At 48.5% G+C, this 15,950-nt stretch overlaps 1 protein-coding gene across 2 annotated transcripts in view; it reads right to left on the minus strand.

Moving 5' to 3' along the window:
• Positions 1 to 3,564: 3,564 nt before the first annotated feature.
• The window catches only part of Rassf5 (Ras association domain family member 5), a 64,931-nt gene continuing 52,545 nt past the window's right edge, over positions 3,565 to 15,950 (minus strand). For both annotated transcript variants that reach the window (XM_090341312.1, XM_090341314.1), the window contains 4 exons: positions 9,074 to 9,184; positions 7,822 to 8,119; positions 7,137 to 7,252; positions 3,565 to 5,963 (listed from right to left, as the gene is read on the minus strand). In XM_090341312.1, the coding sequence (XP_090197438.1) occupies positions 5,811 to 5,963; positions 7,137 to 7,252; positions 7,822 to 8,119; positions 9,074 to 9,184 (678 nt within the window). In that variant the 3' untranslated portion in view covers positions 3,565 to 5,810. The remainder of the gene's footprint in view (positions 5,964 to 7,136; positions 7,253 to 7,821; positions 8,120 to 9,073; positions 9,185 to 15,950) is intronic.

The raw sequence follows: 15,950 nt of genomic DNA on the forward strand, positions 1-15,950 counted from the left end.
AAGCCAGAGATGTTTAGAATCCTTGACCTTGTCCTTCAGTGGACAGTTTAGCTGCGCTAAATCTCTTAAATTCCTAGACTTTATCCTTAAATAATTCCACTTTCAAACTAGACACTGGTGGCTCACACCTGGAATTCTAGCTTTGTAGGAGGTTGAGAACTAAAGATTGAGGTTTGGGGCAGTCAGATCTAAGAGATTCTTATCTCCAGTTAACTAGCAAAAAGCTGGACATGGAGGTGGGGCTCAAGTGTTAGGGGACCAGCTGCTGTATTCCACACACTCAGGTGGGACTCGAACCCACGGCACTAAAGTCACCAGCACTCAGTGAACCGAGCTAGGAGCCATTTTCATAGCTGTGCAGCTCTTCTTCAGGCTGATGGAGAACTGCCCAGAGCTTCAGTGGGACTGAGCTTTTAAAGGTGCCTGTCACACGCGGGGGGGGGGGGGGGGGGGGGGGGGGGGGGGCCTAACTTCACACAGGTGTCCCTCACTGTCAGTAACCACAAGGACGAAACCACACACAGGTGGTTGAGTGGGGTAAACATTTTTACAAAAACAATTTGGTGGCTAAGCTTGACAGGTTATTATACCAGCCTCAAGCAGAGAAGGCTAAGCAAGAATGAGGCTGCGTTTAAGCCCCAGTGTACTCAAAAGGAGACTTGTATTTTCACAGACTTTATTCTTTCTCATCTCACTTCTTATATGTTGAAGTAAGAAAGACTTGAAAACAATCAGGGTCCACAGATTGGAAAGGAAGGGCTGAGTGTGAAATTGCGTTTGGTGCCTTCTAACTTTTGTACCAGGTCCAGAACTGGTCTTTTCACTGCTCCTCCCTAATCCATCTACTGTCATGAACACATGGAACCTATAAATAATTTATACAAATTGGCTCCAAATGACCCTACTACAGTGAAGCTTCTGGAAAGCCGGTGACATGAAGGAGCAGGGTGTACTCAGTGGTAATGAAATTTGGGCTTCCCGTGATTTAGAAACAAAGCAACAACCAGATAGCACGCAATGTGAAGTTACTTCACCAACACCATCTGTGTTGCACAACCGTGGAAGGTTTAGAGGCTCAGAGAGGTTGTCTTGTCTGGTTAATCCTTGCTGAAGACATAAAGCCAGTAAGTACTGGGGCTGGATCCCACTAAAGGACCATCTCTATTAATTGTGGTTAAAGCCAGAACTCTGCTCTGATGAGAGAGCTGTTAAGACCTGTGCGTCCATTTTTTTTTTCTTGTAATGGTGACATTTGCATTGAGTCATTTCTCCCCAACCCTGAACAGCACAGAGATGTGGGAGAGTCGATGTAGAATTAGACTGTATAATGGATTTTTTTCCCTCTGTATACTAAGCCAAGTAATCTGTATCAAGGTCATATTAACTCTAAGCTGTGAGTTTCAATGAGAAGCTGAAACTGCTCTTTCTGTATTTTGGCAAGGTCATTGAAAGGAATACTTCTTGGAGGACTAGGCAGACAGTTGTTACAGGTGCAAACCGTAATTGGGCAAGTTTAACCATGTGTGGTGGATAGGGTGCTCTCCCTGGGAAGCCTGGAGGGTCCCTGGACACAAGGGTCCCGTTCATTGTATGGTACATGATCAACCCAGGAAGACAGGCACAAATTTTTTAATAAATTTTTGGGGGTGGTGCCAGTATTAGGGTTTTAACTCAGGACATTATACTTTTGGTTAGCTTTTTTGTTAAGCAAGTAGTGCCATGCCTCCACCTCTAGTGTTTTTGGTGGTTAATTGGAGATAAAAGTCATGGATTTGGCCAGGTATGGTGGCTCACTCCTGTAATCCTAGATACTCAGGAGGTTGAGATCTGAAGATCAAGGTTCAAAGCCAGCCCAAACACAAAAGAACCTGAGTCTCTTATCTCCAATAAACCTCTAGAAAATGGGAAGTGTGGCCAGGAGTTTGGCCTATTGGTAGAGTGCTTGCCTAGCATGCACAAAGACTTGGGTTCGATTCCTTGGTACCACATACTTAGAAAAAAGCTGGAAGTGGTGCTGTGGCTCTAGTGGTACAGCACTAGCCTTGAGAAAGCCCAAGGACAGTGCTCAGGCCCTGAGTTCAAGGCCCAGGACTGGCAAAAAAAAAAAAAAAGAAAGAAAAAGAAAATGGGAAGTGGGGCTGTGGCTGTAGGGTAGGGCAGTAGCCTTAAGCTGAACGGCGTAGGGACAATACTCAGGCCAAGTTCAAGCCCCATGACCCACCAAAAAAAAAAAAAAGGTCCTGGATTTGTCTGCCCAGGCAGGCTTTGAGTTGCAGTCCTCTGATCTCAGCCTTCTGAGTAGCTAGGTTTATAGACATGAATTTCCAGTTCCCAGCTTTTTGTGGTAATTTCTGTTTTGTTATTATGGAGATACTCTTTTGCTGGAAGCCAGGATACCCAAATGAGAGGACTGGCTTTGGTCCTTTTAATTTTGTTCTCTTCCTTCATGTGAGAAGATCATAAAATTTCAAAGATGCATCCCCACCATTCATTCATTTATTGGTGGTGTTGTATCTCAGGCACTCAGGAGACTTGAACCCACAGCATTAAAGTCACCAGCACTCAGTGAATTGAGCTAGGAGTCATTTTCATAGCTGTGCAGCTATTAAACCGCTATTTAATAGACTGCTGTCTACCTTCGGGCTGATAACAGCACAGCCCCAAGCTTCAGTGGGGCAGAGTTTTTAAAGGTAAATGCCACACTCAGGGGCTCATCACCTTCAGGACATCACCACATGATGCCCTAAGTTAGTACCCATACACGGGTGATTGAAATCACACGCAGGTGATCGAGCAGGCTAAGCATTTTTACCCAAAACAATTTGGCAGCTGAGCTTGACAGGTTATTATGGGGCTTGAACTCAGGTTCCTGAGCTTTTGCATTTACACTTTACCACTTAAGCTACAGCTCCACTTGAGCTTTTTGGTGATTCACTGGAGGTAAGAGTCTCTTGGGTTGGTCTGCCCTGACGGGCTTCACACAGTGATCTTCACATCTTAGCCTCCTGAGTAGTTACGATTACAGGTATGAACCACCCATGCTTGGCTCTTTTTTTTTTGGCCAGTCCTGGCACTTGAATTCAGGTCCTGAGCACTGCCCGTGAGCTTTCTCAAGGCTAGAGCTCTACCACTTGAGTCACACCTCCACTTCTGGCTTTTTCTGTGTATGTGGCACCAAGGAATTGAACCCAGGGCTTCATACATGCTAGGCAAGCACTCTACCACTAGGCCAAACTCCTGGCCCTTGGGTCTATCTTAATTTTGATATAATTCCAGAAATAAAAGAACAACTGCTTACCCTCAGTAGCCTATCCTGATATTTAGCCATCCTCAGCACCTGCTTTTTTCTAACACACTGTTCCTGTAGCATGCCTCCTTTCTCCTCCAGCTTCAGGCCCATCTGCATGGATAATTTTCTCCCTCGTACTAGAACAGTAGCCTTCATTCTTCTGCCTCCTGGTAAATGTAAACCTGTTCTTGTCACTGTGTGTCATCTTTGTCCCCAGTCCAATTTCCCTACAATGACAAAAGTTCTAGAAAGAAATCGCCACCCGGGATCATTTTTACAAGCTTTTATTACTTTTTTTTAAAACTCATATAAGAAAGACATTTAAAAAGAAAATATCCTCAAAACACAAAACATGCGCACACACATACACACACACACACACACACACACACACACACACACACGCAACATAACCAAGGAAGGCACTACCAACAGTACGCCCACCCCTGGGAGGGAATTCTACACATAGTTCCCCAGAGGCTCAGACCTCTGCCTAGGTCCTGGGTCTAACTGTGCTTTAACATCTGCGTTTTCCCATAATTTTCTTATTTCATAAACACATTTTCTCTTTATATATAGCTATATGCCTATATATATATATATATGTATATATATGTACATGACTTTCTTCTCAAAAATAAACTAGCTGTCCCTGTGGAGGGAAAGCCCTCAGCAGCATGGCAGCGGGTACGGGGGAAGCCATGCCTTCTGGTTAGACATGCAGGACAAGGACAAAGGCCACCCTGGAACACACAGTGAGGATACAAGAGGAGAGTCCTTCAGGGAGCGAAGTGATAAGGCTGAAAAAGAGATGGCAGGTCACTGGGGGGCTGTGGCTTGTCCAGTCCTTTAGAGTTGCTAGCTTGGGTTGCTTTTGTAGCTCTGAAGACAACACGGTTTGCATGACTAGGGGTGAGCATTCCTCTGGGATGGAGGAGCAATGTGGATTCAGCCTGGGTGTGGGAAAGAACTTCTAAAGCTATATGAAGAAGCCTGGGCTCCAGGTTCCCAGGGTGGCCCTGGGAAGATAGCAAAGAAATGGTGTCTCAGGCTGGATTGGAACACACGGGCCCTGCTCTGAATACGACAAGTCCTTCTCTGTCCACATTGGAGTGTCTTTGCAGTCCCAGCTACTTGCTGGAATTGTCTGGCTAGTTTAAGTTTGACTCAATGTCCAGAGTCAGGAATCGGATCTACCCTGTGCACGGGAAGATCTGATGATACTTCTTGGAAGTCCAAGTCCTGGCACCTAGATGGGAAGACGTGTGACCCTCACCTACACGTGGAGTGAGGCCTCCCCTGGCCTGGTCTCCCATACTGCCATTGTCCACTTCCTGGCAGGAATAAACCAGAAGCAGAACTTCAAGCAACCAAGCCCTGCTCTTTCTTTCTTTCTCTGTGTAAACAAAAAGGCACTGAGGTCAATGTGGAGGCCGGGGAGGGCAGACCTCGCTCACAACAGAAAGGGCTCCAAGCTGGCCAAGGTGGAGGAGCCTCTGTAATCAAGGCCACTCTTTGGGCAGCACCCGAAGATCCCTGTGGGAGAAGGGAGGCAGTGCTGGAGGCCAAAGGGAGACCAAGGCAGCCCAGGCCCTCTACTCTCTTAACTGCGGGGAGGCTGAAGACAGCCCAGACAGGTTTCCCTGCAATGCTTTTTTGGCTTCTTCTTAACTGCTTGACTTCCTGATTCCATGGGAGACTTTCAATGGTGAATTGATGATTTCCCTTTGGTGAGAATACATGAGGATGATTACTTTAAAAACTTAGATGTGTAACTTCAACACCAACTGCTACTGGCAATGATGTGACTCAGTACTACACAGAAGCAGATGATGCCTTTGGGTTTACATAAGCACAGTCTCTCGGTGTCAGGGCCTGGGCCCGGGGCCAGAGCAGCTTCTCTGTGAGTCTCTGAGCCAAACTCACCTTCGGTGCCCCTCTCCCTGAGCATCCTGGACTGGTGACTAGATGCATTTCCCTTAAATGTGACTCGTTGACACTGCAGGGAAGTGGACAGTGCTTGTACAAGCCTCATCCGACCTTTAGAGGCTTAGCTCAGATGTTATTAAAGGGATAGGCTACAATGTCTGACTCATAAATAAAGTTACTACAAGTGGCAAATAAAGAGAAACTGAAGAATCAAAGCCAGAGGCAGAACACAGAGCTCTAAATCCTTTTTCCTTTCCTTTTGACTTTCACCGACTGTTGTGATAAGATTCCAGTTTGGTGACCAGAGAGGCCACTATTTGGTTTGAAGAAGGCTTGCAGATTGAGAGATGACTGGATACTGTGTGTTTCACATGAGTACTGGTGACTGGCAGAGGGGCACTGAGGGGTGGGCACAGATCAACCCCGACACAAACGCTTGTCCATGGAAGAGACTTTGTGCCACATCTGGAACTGCTGGGCAGGCACAAATGTACCCACCAGAGGTGTCCTGAGAAAAGTGTCTGTTGCAAAATAATAATTAATAATAAAAATAAATCTGGGGGGGGTACTGGGAGGAGAGGAAGCGAGCCGGTTACCCAGGTTTGCCCTGGGATTCTCTTAAGGCTTCCTCCAGTTTCTGTCTGAACTTGTCATACTTCTTCTGTACTTGCTGGATTTTGTCCTGCTCCTCCTTTTCCAGGATCGTTAGGAAGTTCTGGAGCTCGGGAATGGAGAAGGCATCCCACTGTGAGGAGTAAGGGAGATGAACGAGGAAAGACAAGAGAAATGTGTTAGAACGCCATGAGAAGCCTGCCGCCGTCTTCCCGCAGCTCCTGTCGGTGGTTCATACGTGCTTTGCCCCTGCCTAGTGGGTGCCATGGATGGAGGTTGGATGGCCCAAGTCTCAAAATGCTGAGGTTGGGGCCTTATCACCTTTCTCACCAGCGAGGTGGCTCTGGACACATCAACCACCCTCTTGGCCTGTCTCCTCCAGTGGGAAAAGGGTGCCTCTGTCGATGCTGGCAGATCAGCAGCCATAGTGCACCCTGTAAAGCTTGGGGAGGGCCTCAGTTCTGGCCTGTGCAGGTTCCTCAGGGTGCAAAGCAAGTCTGATGCCTTTCAGCCTGACGCAGGCGCAAAGGTCCCAATGAGGCCAAGGAATGAGACTCCTGAGTGCTTTAGGTTCATCTGGTCTACTTCCCACCCTATGTAAATGAGCGATTTGGGGCTCCACTGGGGAAGGTAGCCAGCCCACAGTTAAGGAGCTGGTGGCAGCAGAATGCAAACTAGAACTAAACTCAGGTCTCTGAACTCCTAGGCCCATGAGCTTTCCAGAGGACCAGCAGTGTTCACACCCATGTGAAATCCTTTTTCCAAACAAGCTCTTCCATAGCTTGAACAGACTGGACTCTGAGTGGAGCTGCCCTGGCAAGGGTAAGATCTGCTGGCCCAGATACTCTCAGTCCCCACCACTGCTCCTTACAGCCTGGGCACCCCACTAAACTGAGGCCCCTACCCCCTCAATCTGTCACTCCTCAAGCATCCCAGACTATGGTTTCACCCCCATTTATGCCACAAGACCAGATACTAGTTAGCTTCGTTAGGGGAAGGAAATCAGTCTTCCAAGAACAGGAGAGAGACAAATGCTCAACAATATCACTTCCTAGTGAAACTCAGAGGTAGAGCTTGCTGGGCACCTTGCCAGGCACAGGTTCTGACTTGTTACCGCTGGGGGCTGACAAGGAATCCTAACTCAGATGCCAAGCCTCTGGCCCAACACTCCGCCCAGCCCAGCTCTCCAGCAGTCACTTTGCAGCTGCCACTGTCGCTGCTTCATGGCCTCTGTCTATAATGGGCAGTCAGGGAACCCACCCAATGGGCCCGAAGGGCTGGTCTTGTGCAAAGCCTCCAGACCTACCTCAACCTCTCCAGTTTCATTCTCCTTTAGCACAAAACTGAGGACATCAGTGTCAGGTCCAGCAAGCAGGCGCAGGTAGAGGGGGCAGTCGGCGATGGAAAGTTTCTGGAAGAGCACTGAAAACCAAGAAAGGAGGCTGGGCACTCAAGGAGGAGGGGAAGGAGGAGGAGGAGGAGGAGGCGGCGGCGGCAGCGGAGGGGACCAAAGCTGGGTGGGATAGGATTGGGAATGCAGAGGTGGGGCTGGAAGTGGATCTCAGTGAACCAGACAAGAACAGATGTGGCAGGGTATGTCTGTAGCTAGGTGGCAGAGCACTTGCCTGGCACGCATGAGGCCTTCCGCTCCTGCCCTCACCCCACAAAGGGAAAAGAAGACAAAGGGAGACTCTTGTCTTGGTGTTTGCTTAGAGATTAAAATGTGTTTCCATGTACATCATTTTCCAAAAGATAAAGAATAGTGGGCTGATATCTGCCCTGCCACAGAGGAGGAAACGGGAGCTCAGGGTGAGGTTTTCCTGTCATGGGCAGCTAGGGACACAACAGAGGGAGTTCCTGGCTCGTCCATGGCTTCTCAATGACCCTGTGATGGCTCCTGGCACTCAGAAGTGGGCCCTCCCACCCAGGGCTGGCAGGGACTTTGGTGGAGAGTCATGCGGGGTGGTTTCTGGCTGGGGGGTCACTCCTACCTTGACCACCCTTGTGGATCCGCTTAAAAAGTGCGAACTTCTGGGGGTTGTCGACCAGCATGAACTTCTTGAGCAGCCCCTGGATGACCTCACTGACCGTGGTGGTGCTGCTGATGTGGAGCTGTTTGATGGCATCCAGCGGCAGATAGAAGGATGTCCGTTTGTCCGTGGTGGCTGCCAAGTTCACTTCCTTGATGGCGTCGTAGATGGACTGGGGTCCGATGCCCGCAGGCACGGTCACTGGCCGTCGGAGTTTCAAATGCACTTTGATGAAACCTGTGTAGGTGCCGTCTTCACTCTGCAAGCAAGAGGCATTGGATGGGTCTGGATCTGTCTCCCACAGCTGTGACTACCACTGTGTACCATTCTCCCCAGAGCCATCCCGGCCGGCAGGCCCCCGCCCATCTCCCTGAGTCCTGTCTCTGCTGACCTGGGATGCTGGAAGGAAATGGACCTTCTTTTCCCCATAGATGAAGAAGGTTCAGAGTCTATCTCCCAAGGAGGAGATGCCAGTGGGCCTGCCATGGTTTCTCTCACAACTCAAGTTCAGCCTGGCTGCCACCAGGCAGATGCCAATTGCCTGGCTTTGGTGAATTCTCACTCTTACAGTCAAGGTCTGCAGTGGCTTATTTTTTGCATCTTCCAAACAGGGAGGAGCAAGAAAACTCTAGAATAACATCCAAAGATCCAGCCCGAAGAGTTTGTAGCCTTAAAGGTAAATTTGGGCCTATAGGTGACCATTTTTTCTGGCACACAATTTTCTTTACCTCTAGGAGAAGCCCCAAAGTGCCAGTTGCTGCCAGCCACCAGCAGAGGGCAGGCTCCTACTATCTCTGCTCCCCACTGAAGATGGCCTTTCTGCACCAGTGCAGTCCAGAGCCCACACCCATAAGGGCATCTAGCAATCTAATGGGAAGGAAGAGGCCTTTGGGTAACATTGGGTCACTGGTCATTGTTTGTCATTTATTTCCACCAAGACCTGACATCTTGGCCTGAATATTCTTATTTTGCATTACAGAGCTGATGTTAAGACAGTTTCCCCAAGTTAAAACTGAATGAAATAGACTAGATCTGGATCTTATTCTAAAGCCCATTCTATTTCCCTCATGCCTACCAGGCTGTAGAACCTTCCATGGTCCCTGAGGTCTCCAGGGGCCCTGAGAGGGGAATTGTAAGGGTGGAGCCTGGGGATCCAGAGGGTAAGACAGCCAGGAAAAGGCAGCGTGGGCAGGGGGGTAAGCCGCCCGCTCACCAGCTTCATGCCCAGGCAGTTCTTCTCCCGGCTATTGTAGCTGTCAATCTTCTGCTTGATCTCCTGCAGCGTCGGCGGGTGTGGAGTCTCCTCCACGGGCTTGCAGACATTCTGCAGCAGACACAGAAGTGGAGGGTGTGAGTGGGGATTCTCAGGACTAGAGGGGGAATGGTCATGCCTCCCAAAGATCTCTCTCATCAAGGAAGGAGCACCAGCTTCCCTGGATGTTAGTGAACCACAAGAGTGAGAACAACGAGGCCAACTGCCCAGGGAAGCCCCAGGCCTGGCCATGAATCTGGTGGATGGACAGAACCATATTTGCTCACAGAAGATGGTTTACCAACCCTTACTGACAGGTACTCATTACCCCCTTTGTCAAGAAGGTAAGTTTCCAGGTGTTGTAGGAGCTACAAAATAAAAAACAAGCCATGGTCTGTCTTGAGGATACCACAGTCCAACTAGACATGTAAGTGATATACTTAGTGCCAGCAAAAGCTGACAGAAATGATGACAGGAAGTGGAGGTGTGGCTCGTGTGGCAGCCTTGAGTGAAAACAACAACAACAACAACCCCAGGGAGAATGTGAGGCTTTAAGTTCAAGCCGTAGTACCATCACACAAAAAAGGACGGGGGGGGGAGTAGGGAGGGAGGGGGAAAAAAAGAAGAATTTCCCAGACCCAGAAAATAGACATACAGGCACCGGTTAAAGCCCCATACCACTGGTCCATGTACTGTGCATACAAGCGAAAGAGCGAGCTGCTAGAGAATGTGGCAGTTGAGCTGCACGTCCTCTGCGAGGAGCAGGGACAACCAGCTGTTATTAGCACCTCCTGTGTGCCAAGTCCTTGGCATACAAGATCTCATTTAGACTTTGAAGGATAGTCCAGTAACCCTCAATGACAGGTGCTTAACCCCTTCGGATGGTGGAGACCGAGCGTATCTAACTCCCTCGTCAAGATGTGCAGAACTGAGCAGAAACCCAGGTCTATCCTGCTGGGTTCTTCCTGTGACATCATGCTTCATTCTCCCCTCCATTCTCGGGATCTCCTTTCCCTAGCCTTGAAGGACAAGTTGAAGTGGAGGTCAGTGTTGGTTACACTATAGAAAGCTCAGGGATGGGGCCTATGCAACTGTGTCCCTCAGCTAACTCTGGATGTTGCTCAAGTTCATTGCCACTCTTTCCTTGCTTGGTCTTCAAGTGGCCCTGTGTGGCTGGGAGTACAGGAGCTGCTTGCTCAAAACCCTTCTAGAATTTACCCGATCTCAGGAATGTGGCAGAGTTGGGACACATCAGAAGTCTCGTTTGCCAAATGAGGAAACTGAGGTCCACAGAGGGATGGCTCTGATGCCGCTAACACCTGGCTGAGGCTCTGTGATCCTGACACCACTCTCCCACTCGAATACAACAGGCACCCACCACAGAGCTTGTCCTCAACCTTCCCCTTCTGTGAGCCTGTTGGTAGGAATGCGTCACACAGAATGGCACACCACCACTTCCTCCACCACTTTCCAATCCCACAGAACACGTAAAATGTCAGGCCCCCATGGCTGTCCAGAGGAGTGGGTGTGTCCGGCATCTGTCTGTGGCTCTGGCCTCTCATCTCTCCACACACCATCTTTCCCTGACTATCTTTCTACCTGTCCTCTTTCTGTCTGTGCCAGGCTTTCCCCCATATCTCCACTTACATTCTACTTACATTATTCTTACCTTACAGATCACAAAACTAAAGTTCAAAGAAGAGAAGAGAAGATTCCTACCCATGCTAGTGCCCAGAGAGGCAGACACAGGAGTGAAGTCCTTCCTCTCAGGCGCTCATATGACCATCTTCTGCTGAAGGGGCTGACCCATCACTCCCACTTCCATGACAAGCCCTGGAACTGTGAGCTGCAGAGCTGTGGCCAATAGCTACTAAACCAAGCCCTACGAGTTAACTCCTCTGAGCAGAGGTCAGAATCCTGAGGCCCAAGGACACAGGGAATCCTGTGAAAAGGACAAGGAGGGACTGCTAACCTCCAGAGTGGGAGGCACTGTCAGGAAGCAAAGCCATTTTCATCTTCCTGTGTGTCTATTTAGGTTTCTATAGAAGACTACCTCTGGGGAAAGCCAGCACCAGGCTGTCCTGTCCTGTCCTGTCCTGTCCTGTGTGCACCAGGTGATTTCACCACATGTGTGAATCTCGGGATCCTCAAAATGAAAACTCTCATTTGTCTTTCTCCTCTGCAATCCCTGACATCCCACCAGCCACACATATCTCCATGGATCAGACATGCCTGCAGTGGCTCTATCGCCTTCCCTCTGGACTTTTCCAGTCAGAACAACCAGCTGTCTGGTGTCTGTTGTATGCTAACTTCAGCCCATCTTCAAGGCTTACATGCTGTCTCTGTTCAGGAGGTAAGGGTTCCCTTATACTCATCTCCAAAAAAATCAGAGCTAAGTGGTAGAAAGAAAGCAGGAGAGGCCTCTGGAAGAGCTGTCGGTTTCTAACCGACTTGCAGTCGTTTCTGTTTAGCAAAGGCAGCTGTGTTGAGGTACTTGCAGGCCACTCTCCCCCGGTTTGGAATCAGCCAGTTGGCACTGCCTTGTTTTCAAGTTTCTCCTTCCTGTTCCCCTTTTCTTCATCAGATAAACCCATCTGTTTTCTTCCTTCCCCAGAACAAACCTGAGGAAGTGACGTACACTACCGTGGACATGGCCACCTTCGAGCCCAGCACAGAGGGTCACAGCCCTGCCTAACCCTTTGGAGGTCTGGCATTGTCAGAAGCTTGGCGTGTGGCTGACAAACACGATGAACCTCACACTGAAATGCCAGCTCCTGGTCTAGGATGGCTGCTGCCCACACTGAATCTGCCAGACAAGGTCTGCCCCACGGGCCGAATGAATCATCTCCTGAAGTAGGCCAGCCAGCAAGCTCTCACCAAGCATTCACTCATCTTCCTGCCCAGGAGATGGCACATAACCCAGACCAGTGGTTCTTCAACTTGCCTGGACAATGGGGATCTCTAGAAATACGCTGCCTGGGCTCAGTCCCCAGAGATGACTGATTTAATTAGTCTGGGATGCAGCCTGGGTATAGGGATTAAAAAAAATTCTCCCAGGTGATTACAACATTGCTGCAGCATTTGAGAATTTGGAGAGACTTCCCCAGTTATTCTGCCCAGCTGGGTGTTCCTTCTTAGTGCCAATGGATGCACACTGCCTGCAAAGTTTACCTTCAAGGAAGTCTCTACTGCATGAATAATATCAACCATGCAGTAATCTTCTAGGGGCAAGGCTAAGATCCTGATTTCTATGCACCTGCCAGATTCTCAAGGCCTCTGAGTGAAGATTCCTCTTTCTGCCCATGAGTACCAAGCTGGGAACCAAACAGATAGTATTTTGTCTCCTGTGGTGGACCCACATAGATAAGAAAGAGGAAATCTGTTATGGCTAAACAAATGCAGGCACTGGTCCATGAGGGGTCTCTCCTGAGAGTTTACACATCTTAGTGCATCTGGCATGGAATTCATCCATCAGCTCCGATTAAGCTACCAACATTGGTAGCAGATGGCTGAGCTGTTCCCAGTGCAGCCATCTTATCCATGGCACTGGTGAAAAATTGGTTTATCTCACAAGTCTTGGGACACAGAAAAGGCTGTGTGACCCCTCTTAGCATTCTTCAAGTTACTGGAATGAAGTCAAGTGAAAAGGGATTGGGGGTACTAGGGTAAGAACAAAAATGGCCCTCTCCCCCCTCCAAAGAGCAGTTCTTGAAGCTTTCTAGTCAAATATATTTTTAAATTATCTTAAGTCATTCTACAAAGGAGTTACCATGCAACAAAAATCAATTGATAAACAAAATGCCAGTCCTAGGGCTTGCACTCAGTGTCTGGGTGCTGTCCCTGGGCTTTTGTGCTCAAGGCTAATGCTCTACCACTGAGTCACAGCTCTACTTTGTGGTGGTTAACTGAGAATCTCACAGACTTTCCTGCCTGAGCTGGCTCTGAACTGTGGATCTTCAGATCTCAATGTCTTGAGTAGCTAGGATTACATGTATGACCCATTAAGGCCCAACATAATGCATCTTGATCGGTGTTGTCATAATCAAAGACTCAACAATAAATAAAAAGAGCCATTCCCATGAAGCCAGGGCCTGTTTCAGATCACATTTGCCCTAAATCCATTTTTTTTCTTTTTGTTTTCCTTAAGGCAACAATAACCAGACACTGGCTGATTCTGCATCCTAATCAACAACAAAGGAAGTCCTAATTTGGGCTACTGGGGATAACCAAGCTCTGAGGATAGCTCTGAGAAAGTTTTGTGGCTTCTAATCCCTGGGTGGGAACAGGGTAGTACAAATGAGCCCCCAGAGAGAGAAGTGGGCAGAGGAGACTGAGGGCAGCACCCCAGTCCTAGAGGTATAGCCACACACATTCACTCGAACTCAGTACTGACCTAAGTCACATAAACTTCATGTTGCTGCAAAGTTTCACTCTCCCTTTCACAACTTGCCCATGTCTTTCTCTCACCTGCTTATCTGAAATCCCTTTATTGCGCAAGCCCCCACACCCCGACCTGTCTAGCCACCAGTGGCACCAAGGATAATCATGACCATGAAGCTAGTGACAATGACCCATCATCACCATGAAAGTTGTGCTGTCCCACTCAGCATGCACTCATTCACCTAACCTTCATGGCAAATGGATACAGAGCGTTACCACTATTGTGTCTCACAGTCCAGGAAACTGAACTATAGTTAGATCAGAGCCAGGGTCCACTATCCTGCCTGGTCCTTAAGTACGCATCTGCTTACCTTTGCCTCACAGTAGTCCATCAGGAATGGTCCTTCTTCCCTGCTATCCTGAAGTTCCTTAATTTCATACACTGTACTTTTTCTATTTTTTTTTTCTGTGCCCAATGCACTTCATACACAGAGCATGAAGCAGATGATAACCAATTGTTCAAGAAACTTCAGAGAAGCTGGGTCTAGTAACCAGAAAGCCTACAACTCGGGAGGCTGAGATCACGAGGATCCCTCAGCAGAAACATTCAGTGAAACCAGAGAAAATCAGGACTGGAGATTTGGCTCAATGATAGAGTACCAACTTGACAAGTGTGAGGTTCTGAGTTCAAGCCCCAGTACCACCCACCCAAACAAACAAAAAAACCCCAAAACCTCAATGATATTCCACTGCCTACAGTGGAAAGTCATACTTTCTCCTAGGAAATGCAGCCAGTTTGGGGTTTCAATTTAGTCTAATTTCTGTGAGAAAAAGCAGACACACCTCTCCTGTCCCATCACAGCACCTCAGAGCCTAGCTCCAGCTCAGCACACAGTAGGGTTCCATAAACACACACAGAATGAACACAACTGTGTCTGTTTTTTAACTCCCATGCCTAATTGTGTGGCCTTGAGAAGGTCAGACAACTGTAAGCCTCAGTTTCATCTATACATTTGAGATCAAATGTTTTTATTTTTTCATAGGACTGAAGTGAAGGTAGAATCAAATGAGACCATGGGTGCAAATGCGTTTGAGAAGTTCTTCAACTCATCCAAAGACATGCAATGCTACTATTATCCCAGGAAACAAATCCCTCCCTCTGAGTTAACTTCCAGTCTCTCGTTTCTTGATCATCTATTCTCGATTGCCCATATGCCTAGAGTTCCTTCATTCCTTTTGCTACACCCCCAGCTGGCAGTGGTAATGTGTCAGTCTGCAGTGAAAAACCTAAGCAAAATTGTGAAGCCCTGACTTCAAGCCCCAGTCCAGCATGAGCACATGCACACACACACACACACACACACACACACACACACACACATGCAAGCACGCACACATGCACACAAGACAGGCTTTATAGGCTTTTCGATCTGTGGCAACTACACAACTCTACTTTTGGCATCTCAGAAGCAGCCCCAGGTAGGGCAGGGTGGGTCTGCCCTAGTTCACCTTGGATTAAGGAATCTGGCCCAGGGACACAAGTGTTCTCAGGGACACACTGTCATCTGGATGGCCTGGGATACGGTTCCAGCTTCCCTCAGCAATCTCTTTTCCTCTGTCTCAGACAGTATCAGATCTGTGACATCTTAATTCCCAAGTAGAGGCGGGCAGGTAGACTTGTCTCCTATCCCTTTCTTTCTCCTGAGTCATCCATTACCTCACAACTCCAGTTAATGGGCCTCACTCAGTAACTTCATTCTTAATGGATGCATTCCCCAAACAGACCAAAGCGAGATGGTCACAGCAGAGTTGTTCTCTGCCAGCTCTGCCAGTGAGACAGCAAAGCTGGAGGAAGTAAGGATGCAGGGAGGAGGTGGGGGTGGGGTGGCGGTGGACCGGCTGGGCTTCCCCAGATGCTCAGGGGCTCACTCCCAAACACAGTCCAAAGCCTCACATTCTTCTGGCAGCACAGCTGAAAATTGTCACATTCCACTCGACAGCTGCTTGCTAAATGAAAGCCCAGGCTGCAAGAACCACATAGAGCTGTGCAGTCAGAACCTGTATGGCTTCCCTGGTATCTAATTACCTATATACTTTGTTCAAAGATTATTTCCACATATGTTAATCCCATCTCTCTCTCTCTCTTGCCCACTTCTTTCTGCCCACTTCTTTCACCACGTTCCTCTTTCTGCTCTTCTGAAGTCCCTTCAGTGGTAAGGCTTCCCTGACCACCCCAGCCATCAGTGGCAACAGTGATAATTATGATGATGAAGGTAGATTTTTGTCTGATGCTTACACCCAGGTTCTGGGCTCAGCTCTACATTGGGCTTACCCCCAAAGAAGTGTAAGATAAATATTTGTTAATTGGATGGCCAAGAGGGTGGAAAAGCCTGAGAAAGTCTCAGCCCAAGGCCCGTGGGATGTCAGATGGTCCATTCCAGGAGCATCATATACTGAT

Source organism: Megascapheus bottae, chromosome 10 (assembly GCF_031878675.1).
Source record: "Megascapheus bottae isolate mThoBot1 chromosome 10, mThoBot2.hap1, whole genome shotgun sequence".
In the NCBI taxonomy this organism is placed as follows: Eukaryota; Metazoa; Chordata; class Mammalia; order Rodentia; family Geomyidae; genus Megascapheus; species Megascapheus bottae.